General features: G+C 43.8%; 1 protein-coding gene across 5 annotated transcripts in view; it reads right to left on the reverse strand.

The window, feature by feature from the left end:
- ADAM11 (ADAM metallopeptidase domain 11) overlaps window positions 1-22636 on the reverse strand; it is a 177934-nt gene that overhangs the window by 20199 nt on the left and 135099 nt on the right. For all 5 annotated transcript variants that reach the window (XM_030221374.1, XM_030221370.1, XM_030221372.1 and 2 more), the window contains exon 23: window positions 7599-7767. In XM_030221374.1, coding sequence (XP_030077234.1) covers window positions 7599-7767 — 169 coding nt within the window. The remainder of the gene's footprint in view (window positions 1-7598; window positions 7768-22636) is intronic.

A 22636-nucleotide genomic window follows, 5' to 3' on the forward strand; every position in this document is an offset into this window, starting at 1 on the left:
TAAAATAAAAAACCAGACAGCCCTATTTGCTGGTGACCAAAGGGAAAGAGTGTGGAAAACACATAGAGCCATCTGTGGTCTTCAAGATTGCATCAAGAGCTTGAACTATTGGTATTGGTGCCTGAAGATTCTCATGGCTCTGGGCCTCAGACTTTATACAAGAAGTGCAAGAAAGGTATGCAGACATGCTGTGTCATGCCATGCTGGGGAGAAAATCTTTTCAGAAATAAAGGTTATGGAGGCTGCATCTCTAATAAAACAGCTTACTGATATCTTTAAGACCTACTCCAGGCCCACTTCAACTCAGCCTCCTCCAAGAGGTTCCAGAGGAGAGGGCAAAGGAGATCCTATTACTCTCAAAGGTGCAGGTAAGTGTCTCCCTACTGCCCTAACCAAACTCAACAGGGATCTCGCTCTCATCCCAAGACAGTAGAGGACCAAAAAAAAACCAGTCAGAACCAGGAATGGAGTTTTGACTGCCTCCACAACAACAAAAGCAGTAATCCTGTAAACCCTACTGGACAATCTTCCAGTAGGAGGGAGGCTAAGGTTTTGTTTGCAAACCATTGGCCCCTTAAAACTTTCAACAGTTGGATGCTAAAAATCATCCATCTACTACTACTTAACATTTCTAAAGCGCTACTAGGGTTAAGCAGCACTGTACAATTTAACATGGAAGGACAGTCCCTGCTCAAAGAGCTTACAATCTGAAAGACGTACAGATAATCTGAAAGGTCAGACAGATTGGGGCAACCTATATGTTCGAAAGGTTAGGTTCCGAATGCAGCACTGAAGAGGTGAGCTTTAAGCAAGGATTTGAAGATGGGTAGGGAGGGGGCTTGGCGTAGGGATTCAGGAAGATTGTTCCAAGCATAGGGTGAGGCAAGGCAAAATGAGCGGAGCCTGGAGTTGGCAATGGTGGAGAAGGGTACTGAGAGGAGGGATTTGTCGTGTGAGCGGAGGTTACGGGCAGGAACGTAGGGGGAGATGAGGGTAGAGAGGTAGTGAGGAGCAGCAGACCGGGTGCACTTGTAAGTAAGGAGGAGAAGCTTGAATTGGATGCGGTATCTGATCGGAAGCCAGTGAAGTGACTTGAGGAGAGGGATGATATGAGTACATCGGTTCTGGCGGAATATAAGACGTGCGGCAGAGTTCTGAATGGATTGAAGGGGGGATAGATGGCTGAGTGGGAGGCCAGTGAGGAGCAAGTTCCAGTAGTCGAGGCGAGAGGTAATGAGAGCATGGACGAGAGTTCGGGTGGTGTGCTCAGTGAGGAAAGGGCGAATTTTGTTGATGTTGAAAAGGAAGAAGCGACAGGTTTTGGCAGTCTGCTGGATATGTGCAGAGAAGGAGAGGGAGGAGTCGAAGATGACCCCGAGGTTGCGGGCAGATGAGACGGGGAGGATGAGGGTGCCATCAACTGAGATAGAGAGTGGGGGAAGAGGAGAAGTGGGCTTAGGTGGAAAGATGAGGAGCTCGGTCTTGGACATGTTCAGCTTCAGGTGGCGGTTGGACATCCAGGCAGCAATGTCGGACAGGCATTGGCCTGGGTCTCTGAGGTGATGTCTGGTGTGGAGAGATAGAGCTGGGTGTCATCAGCGTAGAGATGATACTGGAAGCCATGAGATGAGATCAGTGAGCCTAGGGAAGAAGTTACAGTGGTGGAAATAAGTATTTGATCCCTTGCTGATTTTGTAAGTTTGCCCACTGACAAAGACATGAGCAGCCCATAATTGAAGGGTAGGTTATTGGTAACAGTGAGAGATAGCACATCACAAATTAAATCCGGAAAATCACATTGTGGAAAGTATATGAATTTATTTGCATTCTGCAGAGGGAAATAAGTATTTGATCCCCCACCAACCAGTAAGAGATCTGGCCCCTACAGACCAGGTAGATGCTCCAAATCAACTCGTTACCTGCATGACAGACAGCTGTCGGCAATGGTCACCTGTATGAAAGACACCTGTCCACAGACTCAGTGAATCAGTCAGACTCTAACCTCTACAAAATGGCCAAGAGCAAGGAGCTGTCTAAGGATGTCAGGGACAAGATCATACACCTGCACAAGGCTGGAATGGGCTACAAAACCATCAGTAAGACACTGGGCGAGAAGGAGACAACTGTTGGTGCCATAGTAAGAAAATGGAAGAAGTACAAAATGACTGTCAATCGACAAAGATCTGGGGCTCCACGCAAAATCTCACCTCGTGGGGTATCCTTGATCATGAGGAAGGTTAGAAATCAGCCTACAACTACAAGGGGGGAACTTGTCAATGATCTCAAGGCAGCTGGGACCACTGTCACCACGAAAACCATTGGTAACACATTACGACATAACGGATTGCAATCCTGCAGTGCCCGCAAGGTCCCCCTGCTCCGGAAGGCACATGTGACGGCCCGTCTGAAGTTTGCCAGTGAACACCTGGATGATGCCGAGAGTGATTGGGAGAAGGTGCTGTGGTCAGATGAGACAAAAATTGAGCTCTTTGGCATGAACTCAACTCGCCGTGTTTGGAGGAAGAGAAATGCTGCCTATGACCCAAAGAACACCGTCCCCACTGTCAAGCATGGAGGTGGAAATGTTATGTTTTGGGGGTGTTTCTCTGCTAAGGGCACAGGACTACTTCACCGCATCAATGGGAGAATGGATGGGGCCATGTACCGTACAATTCTGAGTGACAACCTCCTTCCCTCCGCCAGGGCCTTAAAAATGGGTGGTGGCTGGGTCTTCCAGCACGACAATGACCCAAAACATACAGCCAAGGCAACAAAGGAGTGGCTCAGGAAGAAGCACATTAGGGTCATGGAGTGGCCTAGCCAGTCACCAGACCTTAATCCCATTGAAAACTTATGGAGGGAGCTGAAGCTGCGAGTTGCCAAGCGACAGCCCAGAACTCTTAATGATTTAGAGATGATCTGCAAAGAGGAGTGGACCAAAATTCCTCCTGACATGTGTGCAAACCTCATCATCAACTACAGAAGACGTCTGACCGCTGTGCTTGCCAACAAGGGTTTTGCCACCAAGTATTAGGTCTTGTTTGCCAGAGGGATTAAATACTTATTTCCCTCTGCAGAATGCAAATAAATTCATATACTTTCCACAATGTGATTTTCCGGATTTAATTTGTGATGTGCTATCTCTCACTGTTACCAGTAACCTACCCTTCAATTATGGGCTGCTCATGTCTTTGTCAGTGGGCAAACTTACAAAATCAGCAAGGGATCAAATACTTATTTCCACCACTGTATCTGGGTTATCGTCTTTCATTTATTCAAATTTACACTGAATTGTCCTCTGACAGCATCATGGTCAAACTCTGCACATGAAATATTGAACAAGGAGTTCTCTTCCCTCTTGACCCACTGTGAAGAAACAGTATATTGGATATTTTCCTGTCTTAAATATGACTGAAGTGTATTTCTTCTGTTTGGCCAGCAGATGGTGCATGTTTATGTTTAAAGCTTTTACAGAAGACTGATTTATCTTTTTTTTATTTGGCACACAGATAATAGGAAGTGCCTGTAGTGATGTAACCAGTTTTTATTTGAAAACTTGACTGTTCTGGGCTCTGATTGGCCCGGGATTTGAAATTACCCAGCAAATGCAGGCTGTTGCTTCAGTTTTAGGCCGGGAGAAGAGAGGGAGAGATCTCTTTGCTGAAGCTCTGTGAACTTCACAGGTACTTCCAAGGAAGTATGCAAATGTTTAGTTAGTTTTCTAATTGATCCATTTTTCAGTTACTTGTTACTGTTTACTATTTGCACATTTTTTTGTCTACTGTTCTAAGTTCTGAGAATAAACACAATTGTTTGTTTGTTCTACCTGTCTGGACTGATAAAGAATCCTGGTGGTTTGTGTGTTGAGTCTCTGAGTGCTTTCTGGGAACTGTGGGACCACTGGGAGTGTGGCTTCAGTAACTTAGAAATTACTGGAGATAATTGGAGACTCACCCAGAGGCAGTTGTGGCCCAGTCAGTGGGAGGAGGGTGCTAGTGTAGAGCATGAGCAGCAGGTGCAGATGAACCTGAGCTGTGCTGGGGATAGATCCTTTAAGTAGTGGGTGGCTAGGCATTTTGTGAGCCTTCTTTTCTGGCCGTACAAACCACCTGATCCTTTATGATCATCGCAACAAGTCCTTCTAGTGATCCCATCTCTCTGGGATATACCTTCGACCACCAAGTGCCGCTTTTTTTTCTATACAAGCAACACATTATGGAAATGTCTACCTGAGACCCTGAAAGCATCTTCCACTCTTTCTTGGTTTATAAACAATCTAAAAACCTACTTATACTTAGACACATTCGATCACTAATTGGAGGAGCTGTCTGAATATGTTTTTCCCTTTCCTTGTGTTTTTGACCCTGTGCCCGCTCTCGCTTTCCTATCATGTATTGTAGTTTCTCCTCTGCTCATGTCACCTGTATTTGGTTCTTGACATATTAAGTCATTCTTTTCTTTTTTTTTTTTCTGACTCTTTTCTTCTTCTGTCTATTTAAATTGTGAGCTGCTAAGATACATGTTTGATTGAGCGGGGTAGCAAATCTTTAATAAAACTGAAAACTTGAAACCCATTTCACCAGGGGAAAGATAGTATTTACTAATCACAAAGAAAGCAGGGGGGGGGGGGATGATGATTCTGTCCCATCCCAGATCTAAGGGTCTTAAACAAATATTTCCTTCAAGAAAAGTTCAAGATGATTTCCCTGGGTGCCCTCATTCCTTTTCTTCAAAGACGACACTGGTTATGTTCTCAGGGCCTAAATGATTCTTACACCTCCAAAAGAAATGTCCTGTGACTGGGATGTATCTATTTGTAATAGGGAAACACCATTACCAATATCATGTGCTGCCCTTTGGCCTCTTGTCAGCTCAACAGATCTTCAAAAAATACCTTGCTGTAGTAGCAGTGTATCTGTACAGAAACTGGGTGCATGTATTTTACTATCTTGATGATTGGTGGTCAGGAGCACATCTCATGAAGGAGACCAAAGATCCCTGGGCACAAACATCCAGATGCTGGAGTAATTAGAGTTCAATGTAAATTATCCCAGATAAGCCTGTGAACTCACTTGTAATTCAAATGGGCTCTTCTAGACAGGTAAGGAATTACCACTTTGATGTCTATGATGTGAGAAATACAAATTATTAGCAAACAACAAAATTGGGTATGTTGAGGATACTGGACCACATGGCATCAAAAGTGCACAAACCTCCTTTGACAAATCTCAGTATGAGACAGGCTCAATGGACCTTAAGAACACAGTAAACTCAGATCACTCAGAAGATCTGACATTTATTCTGTGTCACCAATCCTCTAAGAGACTCCCTGTCCTGGTGTTCATATTGATTCAATGTGACAAAAGGAATAGCAAGCTCATTGCATTATTCTTCCAGTTATAATGCCGTTGTATCGCTCCATGGTGCGACCGCACCTGGAGTATTGTGTTCAGTACTGGTCTCCGTATCTCAAAAAAGATATAGTAGAATTGGAAAAGGTACAGCGAAGGGCGACGAAAATGATAGTGGGGATGGGACGACTTTCCTATGAAGAGAGGCTGAGAAGGCTAGGGCTTTTTAGCTTGGAGAAGAGACGGCTGAGGGGAGATATGATAGAAGTGTATAAAATAATGAGTGGAATGGATCGGGTGGATGTGAAGCGACTGTTCACGCTATCCAAAAATACTAGGACTAGAGGGCATGAGTTGAAGCTACAGTGTGGTAAATTTAAAACGAATCGGAGAAAATTTTTCTTCACCCAACGTGTAATTAGACTCTGGAATTCGTTGCCGGAGAACGTGGTACGGGCGGTTAGCTTGACGGAGTTTAAAAAGGGGTTAGATAGATTCCTAAAGGACAAGTCCATAGACCGCTATTAAATGGACTTGGAAAAATTCCGCATTTTTAGGTATAACTTGTCTGGAATGTTTTTATGTTTGGGGAGCGTGCCAGGTGCCCTTGACCTGGATTGGCCACTGTCGGTGACAGGATGCTGGGCTAGATGGACCTTTGGTCTTTCCCAGTATGGCACTACTTATGTACTTATGCAAATTGTTCTCATCAAAGATGTGTCCAAACTGCGCTAGGGAGCCCATGTAGATGGATTTCACACTAATGAATTATGACCTTGGTCTTCCCTCACAGTCCTCAATGGCCACTAACACGTCAGGTTTCAGGATATCCGTAATGAATATACATGAGAGAGATTTGATTACAGTGGATTGGGCCCAGCACTAAATATTGGGGTCTAATTTAGCAACCGGCCACTAACGTGTAAAAGAAATGCTGACTGCTGCTGGCTGAATATTGTTTTCATGTTTTTTCAGAAGGCATACAAGTTATGACAATGTTAAGGAGTAACCAAAAATGTGGTCTATAAAGACTGATAGGGAGATTCAATAATAATCAGCTACATATATAAGAGTTTCCCAACATTTACTCTTGAAACTTTTTTATGGACCATCAGAAGATGGGTAAATCCAGAAATTGTTTCTCAATGAACACTCAAATACCAACACCAATTTTCATCATCAGTCCTTTTTCAAAAAGATTTTTTTGTAAAATATCATGAATTGCATATATCCTTACATGTCACACAATTCCAATTACTTCAAGACTCGTCTTAAAGTTCATAAATTCTGTATAAGCAAACATCTCAAAACATGTAGATTTTCTAGTCTGAGGCATGTAAACTACACACGAACCTAGTTCAACATAGCGCTACGTTTCATTCATCCAACTGTATCAGGGAAATAGGTTTCTTCTCAAAGTATTATTTTTGGCACATCTCTAATGTGGAGAATTGTCCCTAAAGATGGCAGGTAAACTCTAATGTTAAGGGATATTTGTAGCTTTTTCTTTGTATTGTTTCTTTTCTTTTTTATTGTAAACTATGTTGCTGTTTTGTTACTAAGGGTGGTTAAGCAAATGTTATAAATAAATAAATACAAATACCCTGCTTGTCCTTGGAGAAAACCAAGTAACATATAGGTGTTTGCCATGGACCATGGAATATAAGCCATCACAGATTTATCCACCTTTGCACAACAGTGGCAGATGGAGAATAATGGTCATGCATGGTGTGCTTCTTAAAATCTTCTAGAAGATTTCTGAGCTGCAGAAGCTATTTTCTACGTGGGCTCCATCAAATAATGGACCCATCTGTATGGGCTTGTATCTTGCTGTTTGTAGCAAACACTGCTACTGGTAAGTAACTTGGTTTTACCACTAAGCCACCAGACTAGCCTGACAATGTTTTATTTCCTCTAAAAGCCTTCTGAACTTTCCTGTTTCCTGGGTTGTGATGACCTTTGATTGGCTATACAGAAGAATTATCCAGCAATAGTAATGTCTATCCCCAGGCTCCAAGGCCACACAGAACCCCCTTATCGTCAGTTACTTCTAGAAGTTTAGTAACTCTCTTGGTTAATTATTTTAGGATTTATCACCCACCTTTCTACTATTTTGTGCTCAACTTGAGGAACAACATATAAATGCAGTTGTAGAGCTCCAGTAACTAACTGCTTTTAAGCATCATTCCCAAACTCTTACTCTCACCCATCATTTTTATAATATAGATCTTTACTCAGAGGACCTACACCATGATTGTAGCAGATTCTTCCATCCCAACTGCTTGGACAAGAGCTGAAATTAAAGGCGATCATTGGCAGACATCTGTGGTTCAGACACATCATGTTAGGTCCACAAGGTGTACCATCATCTACATAACCAAGGTTAGAGCCATCTACTAATAGCACTTGGCCTCCCCTAAGGAAAAAAATGGAGACAATAGAGAAATAAATAGAAACATAGATAAATGAAGGTAGATAAAGACCATAAGGCATATCCAGTCTGCCCTTCTACTATCCCTTTCTCTCCCTTAGAGATCCTATGTACTTCTCCCCAGCTTTCTTGAATTCAGATACTGTCTTCATCTCCACCACCTCCACTGGGAGGCTGTTCCACAAATTCACCACCTTTTCCATGAAGAAGTATTCCCTTAGGTTACTCTTGAGTCTGTCCCCTTTCACCTTCATCCTATATTACTAGAAATATAGACTGGGGAAGAATGTTTGGTTGCTTGTAGCAAGATGATGAATATCCCAAAAACACTGAGTAACAATTTTTGAACTGTTAGCCTCATGAAATAATCTGCTACAAGGAGAACTAAACAAAAGCATCAAGGCTCTAATCTTAGCTTTAACCAACCGAGGGGCCCTTTTACTAAGCTAAACTAAGCAGCTAATGTGGGGTTTTCAGAGCAGTGGACTACCATGAGGCTACCACTAGGGGGCAGGCACCATTTTGAGGGAGGTGCTGAGGGAAGGGTTGGGTATGGAGGGACAGGGTTTCTGGGGTGGGGGCAATGGCGGGGCTTGGCTTGCAGCAGATGGGATGCAGACGAGGGAATCAGAAGGCCTGCCTTAGGGGTTATGGGCCTTCCAACAGGGACACAAATTAAATTGGACAAAAAATATATCTCAAAAACTAGTCTAAGAATAAGCCAAAAATATACAAAAAACCTAGAAAATATAAACAATATCAATATATAAAGGAAATATAACATATAGAGGAAAAAGAAACATGTGCTCAAGCCTACATCACCTAAAAATACGTGACCACCAAGTTCATCATCATACACGGAACAAACCTCCATATGATTCAATCATATTTCACAAAAAAACAAATATCCTGGTAAAGAAATCTTCCATATTCATTATCCTAGTAAGAAGAATCTTCCATTTGTATCAGGTGCCTTGTCCAGAAACGTGCACTGTGGTACATGCAGTGTCTGATAGCATGGTCTGGGACTACACGTAACATGGTGCCTCTGCAGTATCCTTCTGCCCCGTGCAGTAAATGCAGGGCAGATGCTGGGTAGCCCCCCCTGCATACACCACATAGCCTTTGCGAACACTAATTTTTGTGTTAATCCAGGCCTTGAAAAATTTCATTGAATCTAGGTGCCACCCCAAAAATTTAGGAGCCAGCAGCTGAGACCTCTCTTGCTTCTCCTTCCCCACCCTCCAACATTGTCCACAGTTATTTTCTTTGGGGGTGGGGGGGGGGGGGGGAAGAAGGAAAAGATGGGCTGGAATCCCCTGTCAGATCAGCATTAGCTCTTTCAGAAACAAATTTACTAAGGCTGTTTTCTTATTCTTTGTCCCTGGGCAAAATGGTGTGGTAGCCATGTTAGTCCACTTTTAAAGTTAATAAATAGAAGTACATAAGTATTGCCATACTGGTACAGACCAAAGGTCCATCAGACCCAGCATTCTGTTTCCAACAATGGCCAATCCAGGTCACAACTACCTGGCAAGATCCCAAAACAGTACAATACATTTTATGCTGCTTATTTTAGAAATATAACAAAATATTTAAACACACATGAATACAAGTGTATTGCTTCTTCAGCTTATTGAGAGTGGAGTAGTCTCATATATAACACACGATAAAGATTATTTGATTTTTCACCCAATGACTGGGTGTATTATCTGTGTGTATTGTCTAATCATTGACTTAACCTCCACCACCCTTTGCTAATCTTATATATGAAAATATATTTCTGTTTATCAATATGCTATCATCTAATTTTATGCAGCACTTAGCTTGAACAAGTTGGTGCTCTTAAAACCCCGACAGGTCCCCGTTTCGTGGCTACTTTTTCAAGGGGGAGTCACCAGTTCTAAAACCAAAAACAAGATGCAGCACAAAGTTACTTACAAAATTGTTCTAAAAGGCATATTAGTTGTATAATTACTTGTATTCTAAATAAAAATGCTGGTGGCTTACCAAGTAACTGTCTCAAGTGCAACTGCAGCATTACTCTGTCTCTCTCAAAATGGCATCTTTTTGTTAATGCTCAGCCGTGCCAGCTGATTATGAAGCTAACTTCAAAATAAAAGTCCTTAACAAAGACTTCTAACAAAATAAAAGGCTTGTGCCCTGTCTGAGACTAGTGTGGAAAACTACCACTGTTGATATTCATCTTGTATGTCTCAAGCAAACACTCCTTAGTTGACCATTTGTTTGTGGCAAAAGTTTTAACATATCAAAAGATTTTTCTATATATTAGGAAATAGAGAAAATTGAAAAACATTGAAAAAAATTATGTTAAACTTAGTGCCTGTTGATAACTCTAGAACTGATATGGGTATCTTCAAAAACCAGTGTGCGTGTTTATTACGAACCATCCAACCAGAGGCAAGAACTGGATTGCTCACTTCTTATATCAAAAGGGGAATATTGTGTTAGAAAAAACAACTCCATTGTGTGTAAGTATTCAAACCCCTTGGTTCTATAGTATCCAATGTAAAGATCCAAAAGGTTTCACGCTGTAAAATTTTTCTGTTTAAATCGTTGAGAAAAAACACTGATATTGTATTTAAACGGGCCGATAAAGGCGGGGCCACTGTAATTTTGGACAGATCTCAATATATAACTGAGATCCATTCACAATTGGCCGATACGACATCGTACGTTAAACTAGATCAGGATCCCACAAAACAGCTCCAAGAACACATATTGGCAATAACCACAAGGGCAGAGGAAGCAGGATTTCTAAATAAGAAGGAGTTCAATTATTTGAACAGGCGGTTCCCTATTGTTCCAGTTCTTTACACATTGCCGAAAGTCCATAAAGACATAAGTAACCCTCCAGGAAGACCGATAATGTCTTCCCGCGGCTCACTGCTTGAACCTTTGTCCCAATATGTAGATACGTTCCTTCAAGACGTGGTAAAAAAAACCCCTACATACATTAAGGACACTACACACTTTCTCAATATATTGCAGGATATACAGTTACCAGATACACATATTATTATGGCAACCTTTGACATAAAATCTCTATATACTATGATTCCTCAAAACGAATTGTTAGAAGTCATTGGTGAAACCTTAAACAATCGTCCCAGTCCACATCAAGTCCCCACTGATTTTTTGTGTAAACTGGCAGAAATAGCATTATGCAGTAATTTTTTCTGCTTTCAAGATGAGTTATACAAACAAAAATCTGGGGTGGCCATGGGAGCGACATTCGCTCCCACTCTAGCCAATCTTTTTATGGCCCAGTTTGAAGATAAATGGTTGGCTAGATCTCCTTACAATGACATGCTAGGTACATGGAAACGTTACATCGACGATATATTCATTGTGTTGTATGGTAGTATCGAACAATTACAGTCATTCCATAGTTGGCTGAATCAATGTCATGCCAGAATCCAATTTACTTTAACGTGGTCAGAATCCAAGATACATTTCCTTGATGTTGAGATTCTCCTTGTAGAGAAGCAATTTATTACCAATGTATTTGTTAAGAGCACTGACCGGAACACTTTTTTAGAATACAGTAGTTGCCATCCCAAAGCATTAAAACGAAGTCTTCCATTTTCTCAGTTTCTCCGCTTCAAGCGGATCTGTACTACAGATGCCGATTACAAGGCACATTCTGAATCTTTTGGCTCTAAATTGTTGCAGAGAAATTATCCACATAAAACCATCAAGAGAGCCTACACCAGAGCCAAGTACAACAATAGAGAATTACTGCTCCAATCTCCACCACGGACACAACATGATGGACAAATTATGACTTTTGTGACAAGATACACTCCGGGTGGAGAGGCTACTGCTGCTATTATTCGCCGCCATTGGGACATTATTAAAGCACACCCAGTGTTCACAAATTACAACATCAGGACGGCATTTTCACGTTCCAAAAATCTGAAAGAAATTTTAAGTCCAGCGGTTTTACCTATGGTTCCCATTGACAACGCAGGCAACTTTGGCCACTTTAAATGCATGAAACCTCGTTGTAAAACATGCCCCACAACCATTGAAGGGACAGATTTCGTCTGTAACGGCATGAGCTATAAATTAAAGTGCAGAACTACATGCCGATCCACGGGCATCATTTACTACATCAAATGTCCATGTGACAAATACTACATTGGGAAATCAATGAGGTCATTGCATGAGAGACTGATTGAACACCGTTCACGAATTACTGCACAAAATTTTGGAGCACCTATGGTACAACATTGGACATCGCAAAATCATACCATCGAAGACCTTAAATGTATGGTGATTGAACAAGTGATTCCCTCCACTAGAGGAGGTGATTTAAACAGAAAAATTTTACAGCGTGAAACCTTTTGGATCTTTACATTGGATACTATAGAACCAAGGGGTTTGAATACTTACACACAATGGAGTTGTTTTTTCTAACACAATATTCCCCTTTTGATATAAGAAGTGAGCAATCCAGTTCTTGCCTCTGGTTGGATGGTTCGTAATAAACACACACACTGGTTTTTGAACATACCCATATCAGTTCTAGAGTTATCAACAGGCACTAAGTTTAACATAATTTTTTTCAATGTTTTTCAATTTTCTCTATTTCCTAATATATAGAAAAATCTTTTGATATGTTAAAACTTTTGCCACAAACAAATGGTCAACTAAGGAGTGTTTGCTTGAGACATACAAGATGAATATCAACAGTGGTAGTTTTCCACACTAGTCTCAGACAGGGCACAAGCCTTTTATTTTGTTAGAAGTCTTTGTTAAGGACTTTTATTTTGAAGTTAGCTTCATAATCAGCTGGCACGGCTGAGCATTAACAAAAAGATGCCATTTTGAGAGAGACAGAGTAATGCTGCAGTTGCACTTGAGACAGTTACTTGGTAAGCCACCAGCATTTTTATTTAGAATACAAGTAATTATACAACTAATATGCCTTTTAGAACAATTTTGTAAGTAACTTTGTGCTGCATCTTGTTTTTGGTTTTAGAACTGGTGACTCCCCCTTGAAAAAGTAGCCACGAAACGGGGACCTGTCGGGGTTTTAAGAGCACCAATTTGTTCAAGCTAAGTGCTGCATAAAATTAGATGATAGCATATTGATAAACAGAAATATATTTTCATATATAAGATTAGCAAAGGGTGGTGGAGGTTAAGTCAATGATTAGACAATACACACAGATAATACACCCAGTCATTGGGTGAAAAATCAAATAATCTTTATCGTGTGTTATATATGAGACTACTCCACTCTCAATAAGCTGAAGAAGCAATACACTTGTATTCATGTGTGTTTAAATATTTTGTTATATTTTGATGCTCGACAGAGCACAGGCACAATTGTTTATTTTAGAAATAAGCAGTGAATTTTCCCAAAGTCCATTTTAATAATGATCTATGGACTTTTCCTTTAGGAAGCCTTTTTTGAACATCGCTAAGCTAACTGCTTTTACTACATTCTCTGGCAACAAATTCCATAGTTTAATTACACGTTGAGTGACGAAATATTTTCTCCGATTCGTTTTAAATTTAATACTTTCTAGCTTCAATACATGCCCCCTAGTCCTAGTATTTTTGGAAAGAGTAAACTGGGGATTAGTTCTGCATTGTAAGTTTCACTATAAAATTCAATAAATGATAAAAAAAAGAGTAAACAAGCGATTCACGTCTACCCTACCCGTTCCACTCCAGTCATTATGTTATAGACCTCTATCATATTTCAGCCATCTTTTCTCCAAGCTGAAGAGCTCTAGCCGCATTAGCCTTTCCTCATAGGGAAGTCGTCCCATCCCCTTTATAATTTTTGTTGCCCTTCTGTGTACCTTTTCTAATTCCTCTATATCTTTTTTGAGATGCGGTGACCAGATTCGCACATAACATTTGAGGTGCAGTTGCACCATGGAGCGATACAAAAGCATTATAACGTCCTCATTTTTGTTTTCCATTCCTTTCCTTATAATACCTAACATTCTATTTTCTTTCTTAGCCACCGCCGCACACTAAGCAGAGGGTTTCAATGTATCATCAATGTTGACGCCTAGATCCTTTTCCTGGTCGGTGACTCCTAATGTGGAACCTTGCATTATGTAGCTATAATTTGGGTTCCTCTTTTCCACATTCATCACTTTGCACTTGCTCACATTAAACATCATCTGCCATTTAAATGCCCAGTCTCCCAGTCTCTTAAGGTCCTCTTGTAAGTTTTCACAATCCTCTTGCGATTTAACAACTTTGAATAACTTTGTGTTGTCAGCAAGTTTAATTACCTCACTAGTTACTCCCATCTCTAGATCATTTATAAATATGTTAAAAAGCAGCGGTCCTAGCACAGACCCCTGGGGAACCTCACTATCTACCCTTCTCCTTTGAGAATACTGACCATTTAACCCTACTCTTTGTTTTCTATCTTTTAACCAGTATTTAATCCTCCTTAGGACTACCTCCTATCCCATGACTCTAGTCTTTCATGAGGTACTTTGTCAAACGCCTTTTGAAAATCCAGATACATAATATCGACTGGCTCACCTTTATCCATATGTTTGTCCACCCCTTCAAAGAAATGTAATAGCTTCGTGAGGCAAGATTTCCCTTAAGTAAATCCATGCTGGCTTTGTCTCATTAATCCATGCTTTTAAATATGCTCTGTAATTTTGTTCTATAATTTCCCAGATCTCCTCTGGAACCTTTTTTTTAAAATTGGCATTACATTGGCCACCCTCAAATCTTCTGGTACCATGCTTGATTTTAAAGATAAATTACATATTATTAACAATAGTTCCGCAAGTTCATTTTTCAATTCTATCAGTACTCTGGGGTGAATACCATCCTGTCCAAGAGATTTCCTACTCTTCAATTTGTCAAATTGCACCATTACATCCTCCAGGTTTATAGAGATTTCATTGAAAAGAAAATAAGATGCCACCTTTCTTATTAGACTAACTTAATACATCTTTTGATTTGCTTTCAAAGACATTTTAGTAAATCAGTACCTTAAGGTGCACTTGGCAAGACACTGGCAGAAGCCACCAGTTTCCCCTCCCAAAGCATGCTATCAGCTGTGTGACAGCAATACCTTGATAGGTCTGAGTCCCCTCTCCCAGTCTCTCTCATACCCCCCCCCAGGTTCTCATATACCACCCTCTAGTCTTCATCCAGTCTCCCTTGTGTCCCCCATCCAGCCTTTACCCAGTCTCTCTCGTGCGGTGGTGTCTTTAGACAGAAATATTTGGGAAGGCAAGAAAGGGGGCAAACCAAAGTGACATTTCTGCACATCGCAGCCCTCCTCTCCCCATATTTAAAATTAGCTATAAAGAAATACCACAAAAGAAAAGGTTCTAAGAATATTTTATGTATAAACTAGTAAAAAAGCCCCGTTTCTGATGCAAATGAAACAGGGGCTAGCAAGGTTTTCTTCTGTGTGCATGTGGGAGTGTGTGTGTCCCTGCCCTCTGCCCTCTCTCCCTTCCCCTGTGCTGTCTGTCCCCTCCCCCCTCGGAGTCGAGTCCTTCAGTGTTAAGTTTCTTGCTGTGCTGTGTTACAGAGATAGTGAGGGCTTCTGCCCTCTCTCCCCTCCCCCCTCTGAGTCCTTCACTGTTACAGAGAGAGCGATTTGATTTCATGCTTTGCTGTGTTTTCCTTCACTGTTTGTGTTACAGAGAGAGCGAGGGCGGGGCAGACACTCATGGGGAAACCGGATATCTCTCCCCCTTCACACTTCCGGCTGGAGGCTTCATTTAGAACGTTGGTGGTGCCTTTTATATATAGAGATACACCTCAAGCCAGTTTCAGCTACCCAGTAAAACTATCAGTCAATGGTAGCCAGTAAAACTATCAGTCAATGGATTCTTCTACCTGAGGGCAAACTGGAATCTATTCTGAATGAGACAAAATATCAATATAAACCCTATAACTCTTAGTTCTGTAATATACTCACTGCATTTCTCCAACAATGAAGTTAAGACATGTCCCCTTACACCTCATTGTACAATAAATATTAAAACTGTGATATCATTTCTGCCAGATGCTTTCTGAAGTAACATACAAACCTGTCAAAAGGTACTTAGAACCTGTATAGAAAACAGTCTACCAAAATAGCATTAACGTTTTTAGAACTCAAAATCCAAGAACCCTACCTAAGAAAAGGCAACACTACAAATATTACACCAGGTCCTAAAACACCCATACTCCTCTTACTGGGGCAGCAGAACAAATGAGACGGCTACAAATCCCTACACAGGAACACTTGCTAGAAGAATACCACACCTCAGTCACACAGGTGAACAGACAGACCCTCAGCAAATACAGAACACTGAACCATAAGTTAGTGACCGATATGAAGGCAGAAATTCAACTGGAAAACCTCACACAGACTCTGCAGGTACTGCATCACTGAAGAAACAGAAATGCATTTCCACTTGTACTGAGCAAAATAGAAAGACATCAGAAATGCAAATTTCCCAAAGCTAACATATTCCCCAATTAATACATTCAAAGTGAAATACTTGTTTCTGCATTTGTTGCCTGGGCATTTTATTTTTCCATTTGAGTTGGTCCTGTCTTTCTTCTCTACTTTCCTCTGACTCTCTTCTAACTCTCATTCCAAGATCTGCTATTTGCTATTTTTCCTCTCTCATCCTGACTTCTTTCATTCCTCCCCTACTGTTTCTGACACTGAACCTCTTTCAGCTTTGTCCTCCATTTCTTTCTTTGAAGCCTCACTATCCACTCAAAATTCAGCTTCCTTCTCTCACCTTCTAGTTCTAAATCTCCCTCTTTTGCCTTTTCAGCTACCTATCAGCTTTCCATCTCACCTCCCTCCTAGCCCAAGTCTTCATTCTTAGCCTTTTATCTAGCCTTCCCGTCTCCTTCCCCAGCTTATGTCTTTTTTTCATCCTTTCTGAATTACCACATTTCCACCTTCTGTACTCACCAGTAACCTAGCTCTCATCTATTTTCTTCTGCCCCTCTCCATCTACAGCTCCTTCCCTATTGGTCACCCTCTCTACTCACTTTCTCCTGTCTCTTACCCTCACCCAGTCTCCAACTACCACATTTACTACCTCTCCAGCTCTATTTCCATTCACCTCTCATTCACTGCTTGCCAAACCCACATGGCTTCTCCGTCATGGTTCCTATCTCTCCCAATCCAGCATCTCCCTTTCTTTCTCTACTCTCACAGCCCAACTTTGCCCCATCTCCTCTGCTTTCTCTTTTACCATCATAATCCAGCATCTGTCTGTCTTTTCCCTCTTGTCTTCTCCCCCTCTCCCCAGCCCAGCATTAACTGATCCTTCTGTTCTCCCATAGTCCAGCATCCCCCTCTGTAGTTGACAATCTTCTTGTTCACCCTCCTCGGTCCAGCATTTCCTTTCTTCTCCCCACAACCCACCACAACCACCACCTTCCACAGTCCAGCATATTTCCTTCCCTTTTTTTCTCGAACATTTCACATCTACCCCTCTCTCCTCTTCTTCCTCTCTTCTCTGGTAGTCTGACATCTCACACTCGGTCCCCCACCTCCCCTGCCCTCTCAGCTGCAAAACAGAAGAAAGGCCGACAGTTAAAACAAGAACATAGCAAGGAGCCTCAGCTTCTTCATGCGCGTAAGGCAGGCCGCGTCCCTGCCCCCTCTAAAAGGCATTACTAGCCTTCCTACCGAGCTTCACCCACTACCCACCATAATTATGTGGCTTTTCAGGCTGAAGGGGTCTGAACCTGGGTTCATAAGGCTCTCCTCTGTGACTACACACTTGGCCAAGTAGCTGCAGCCCTGGTACCAGCCATAGGTCACAGACTCATAGAGATCCCTCCTTCTTTCCACAGCTGCCGGGCCAGCGTAACTGAAACCCGTGTTGTACCATGGGTTTTTTTTTTTTTTTTTACTTTTTTTGAACAATGTTGGGCTCCCTACTCACAAAACCTTGAAGTTCAAACACAGGTTTCAGTCACATAGGCCTGTGCAATTTCTAGGTGCCATGGAGACCTGGCACCCAGGATTTTGTCAAGCCCTGTGTTAACCGTGTGGTAAGTGCAAAATTTATTGCATTTTAGTAAAAGAGTGCCTGAGTACCTCAACTCTAAGACTATTCTCTCAGGTTGTGACTTTCATAATTAATTTACTAGTCTCTTTCCCATTCCTCATGTAGTCTGCCTGTTTTCACTGTCTATTATAATATAAATCGTACTCGATTGCTAGCTTTACTTTTTTTTCCCCCTCACACTGGAAGGACCTTCTCTCTTTCTCTCAAAGTTCTTCAATATGCTTTTCTTTTTTAAAAAATCTGATAGGAATGAAACTATGGATTCTTGTGTTCGCTGCAACCTATAAATCTGTGCCTCCTTCCCCACCAGGCCTGCTGTTACAGAAATCCAGTTATACTACCTTTGCACATGTGATGCAGAAAGGAAATCCAGTACAAGTCTTGCAGTCTTCAGTTTCACAAGACTTGCAGCCAAATTCCTTCCTGCACCTTGTGGCTTCGAGCTAACAAAATCCAAGCAGTTGTGTGCAGCAGTGATGTTGCCATGAGGTGGGGAAGGGCCTAGGGGGCCTCGGCTCCTCATTTTTGGGCTCAGGCCTCCTCCAAAATTTCGGCACCCATGGAGTGGCTGGCGGGAGATGCACAAGCCCCTACAGCCAAAGCGGTCTGCTGCCCGAGGCCCGTCCCATATTGCCTGAGCAGCAAAGAAGTTGCCAGCAGGCTTCAGCTGCCCAATCTGGCACTCTCGTGCATGCTCAGTTCAGCAGCATGAACTGAGCAGGCGCAGGAGTGCTAGCATCAGTGGCTGCAGTACACCACTGACTTCTTTGCTGCCCAGGCAACACAGGAGGGGGCTCGGGCAGTGGACCACCTCGGCTGGCTGGGCTTGTGCATCCCCACCAGCAAAGATAGGATTTAACGCCATTGGGGGAGGGATAGGGGAGAATCAATGAGAGGAAAATGTGTGCCCCCCTCAGTCTATCTCTAGCCCCCACTCCCCAAAATGTACTTCTGCCTAGATCCCTGGTGTGCAGAAGTAGTAGAGCAATAACTAGGGGCAATTTTTGGTGCTCAAATATCAACAAGCTTCTGCTGTGCTTATCCAGCAATATTCAGCAGGAGATCGCCAGTTATCTCCTGCTGAATATTTCCAGTTAGCGTTTAGCTAACTGGCAATATTCAGATATAACCGGCTATCTGCTGATATTCAGCACCTCGCCAGCTAAGTTTGGTGGCAAAATTAGGCCACCAAAATAGCAGGAATATCTTTGGCTAGTTTAAATTTAACTGGCCAGTTAAATTTAAACCAGTCAAAAAAGCACCCACATATTCAATGCCAGTCACTGGAAGCAGCCCAGCATTGAATATCTGCCCCATTATATTATGCTGCCCTTGTAATTTAATACCTACCACCTGCAATGGGTGCCTGTCTATGCTTTTGATTTAGTCTCCTTTCTTTTCAGCCTTATAAATCACCTTGTAAGACTAGCTCATGTCCCTGTATTGTATGAAGCTCTTTTAGTTTAAAGCGAATGCTACATACCTGTAGAAGGTATTCTCCGAGGACAGCAGGCTGATTGTTCTCACTGATGGGTGACGTCCACGGCAGCCCCTCCAATCGGAAACTTCACTAGCAAAGTCCTTTGCTAGCCCTCGCGCGCCCGCGCGCACCGCGCATGCGCGGCCGTCTTCCCGCCCGAAACCGGCTCGAGCCGGCCAGTCCAGTATGTAGCAAGACAATACACTTCAAGGGAAGACACAACTCCAAAGGGGAGGCGGGCGGGTTTGTGAGAACAATCAGCCTGCTGTCCTCGGAGAATACCTTCTACAGGTATGTAGCATTCGCTTTCTCCGAGGACAAGCAGGCTGCTTGTTCTCACTGATGGGGTATCCCTAGCCCCCAGGCTCACTCAAAACAACAACATTGGTCAATTGGGCCTCGCAACGGCGAGGACATAACTGAGATTGACCTAAAAAATTTACCAACTAACTGAGAGTGTAGCCTGGAACAGAACAAACAGGGCCCTCGGGGGGTGGAGTTGGATCCTAAAGCCCAAACAGGTTCTGAAGAACTGACTGCCCGAACCGACTGTCACGTCGGGTATCCTGCTGCAGGCAGTAATGAGATGTGAATGTGTGGACAGATGACCACGTCGCAGCTTTGCAAATTTCCTCCATGGTGGCTGACTTCAAGTGGGCTACCGACGCTGCCATGGCTCTAACATTATGAGCCGTGACATGACCCTCAAGAGCCAGCCCAGCCTGGGCGTAAGTGAAGGAAATGCAATCTGCTAGCCAATTGGATATGGTGCGTTTCCCTACAGCCACTCCCCTCTTGTTGGGATCAAAAGAAACAAACAATTGGGCGGACTGTCTGTGGGGCTGTGTCCGCTCCAGATAGAAGGCCAATGCTCTCTTGCAGTCCAATGTGTGCAGCTGACGTTCAGCAGGGCAGGAATGAGGACGGGGAAAGAATGTTGGCAAGACAATTGACTGGTTCAGATGGAACTCCGACACAACCTTTGGCAGGAACTTAGGGTGAGTGCGGAGGACTACTCTGTTGTGATGAAATTTGGTGTAAGGGGCCTGGGCTACCAGGGCCTGAAGCTCACTGACTCTACGAGCCGAGGTAACTGCCACCAAGAAAATGACCTTCCAGGTCAAGTACTTCGGATGGCAGGAATTCAGTGGCTCGAAAGGAGGTTTCATCAGCTGGGTGAGAACGACATTGAGATCCCATGACACTGTAGGAGGCTTGACAGGGGGCTTTGACAAAAGCAAACCTCTCATGAAGCGAACAACTAAAGGCTGTCCTGAGATCGGCTTACCTTCCACTTGGTAATGGTATGCACTGATTGCACTAAGGTGAACCCTTACGGAGTTGGTCTTCAGACCAGACTCAGACAAGTGGAGAAGGTATTCAAGCAGGGTCTGTGTAGGACAAGAGCGAGGATCTAGGGCCTTGCTGTCACACCAGACGGCAAACCTCCTCCAATGAAAGAAGTAACTTCTCTTAGTGGAGTCTTTCCTGGAAGCAAGCAAGATGCGGGAGACACCCTCTGGCAGACCCAAAGAGGCAAAGTCTACGCCCTCAACATCCAGGCCGTGAGAGCCAGGGACTGGAGGTTGGGATGCAGCAGAGCCCCTTCGTCCTGCGTGATGAGGGTCGGAAAACACTCCAATCTCCACGGTTCTTCGGAGGATAACTCCAGAAGAAGAGGGAACCAGATCTGACGCGGCCAAAAGGGAGCAATCAGAATCATGGTGCCTCGGTCTTGCTTGAGTTTCAACAAAGTCTTCCCCACCAAAGGAATGGGAGGATAAGCATACAGCAGACCTTCCCCCCAATCCAGGAGGAAGGCATCCGACGCCAGTCTGCCGTGGGCCTGAAGCCTGGAACAGAACTGAGGGACCTTGTGGTTCACTTGAGATGCGAAGAGATCCACCAGGGGGGTGCCCCACGCCTGGAAGATCTGTCGCACCACACGGGAATTGAGCGACCACTCGTGAGGTTGCATAATCCTGCTCAACCTGTCGGCCAGACTGTTGTTTACGCCTGCCAGATATGTGGCTTGGAGCACCATGCCTTGACGGCGAGCCCAGAGCCACATGCTGACGGCTTCCTGACACAGGGGGCGAGATCCGGTGCCCCCCTGCTTGTTGACATAGTACATGGCAACCTGATTGTCTGTCTGAATTTGGATAATTTGGTGGGACAGCCGATCTCTGAAAGCCTTCAGAGCGTTCCAGATCGCTCGCAACTCCAGAAGATTGATCTGTAGATCGCTTTCTTGGAGGGACCACCTTCCTTGGGTGTGAAGCCCATCGACATGAGCTCCCCATCCCAGGAGAGACGCATCCGTGGTCAGCACTTTTTGAGGCTGAGGAATTTGGAAGGGACGTCCCAGAGTCAAATTGGAGCAAATCGTCCACCAATACAGGGATTCGAGAAAACTCGTGGACAGGTGGATCACGTCCTCTAGACCCCCGGCGGCCTGATACCACTGGGAGGCTAGGGTCCATTGAGCAGATCTCATGTGAAGGCGGGCCATGGGAGTCACATGAACTGTGGAGGCCATGTGGCCCAGCAATCTCAACATCTGCCGAGCTGTGATCTGCTGGGACGCTCGCACCCGCGAGACGAGGGACAACAAGTTGTTGGCCCTCGCCTCTGGGAGATAGGCGCGAGCCGTCCGAGAATCCAGCAGGGCTCCGATGAATTCGAGTTTCTGCACTGGGAGAAGATGGGACTTTGGGTAATTTATCACAAACCCCAGTAGCTCCAGGAGGCGAATAGTCATCTGCATGGACTGCAGGGCTCCTGCCTCGGATGTGTTCTTCACCAGCCAATCGTCGAGATATGGGAACACGTGCACCCCCAGCCTGCGAAGCGCCGCTGCTACCACAGCTAGGCACTTTGTGAACACCCTGGGCGCAGAGGCGAGCCCAAAGGGTAGCACACAGTACTGGAAGTGGCGTGCGCCCAGCTGAAATCGCAGATACTGTCTGTGAGCTGGCAGTATCGGGATGTGTGTGTAGGCATCCTTCAAGTCCAGAGAGCATAGCCAATCGTTTTGCTGAATCATGGGGAGAAGGGTGCCCAGGGAAAGCATCCTGAACTTTTCTTTTACGAGATATTTGTTCAGGGCCCTTAGGTCTAGGATGGGACGCATCCCCCCTGTTTTCTTTTCCACAAGGAAGTACCTGGAATAGAACCCCAGCCCTTCTTGCCCGGATGGCACGGGCTCGACCGCATTGGCGCTGAGAAGGGCGGAGAGTTCCTCTGCAAGTACCTGCTTGTGCTGGAAGCTGTAGGACTGAGCTCCCGGTGGACAATTTGGAGGTTGAGAGGCCAA

Source organism: Microcaecilia unicolor, chromosome 12 (assembly GCF_901765095.1).
Source record: "Microcaecilia unicolor chromosome 12, aMicUni1.1, whole genome shotgun sequence".
Lineage (NCBI taxonomy): Eukaryota > Metazoa > Chordata > Amphibia > Gymnophiona > Siphonopidae > Microcaecilia > Microcaecilia unicolor.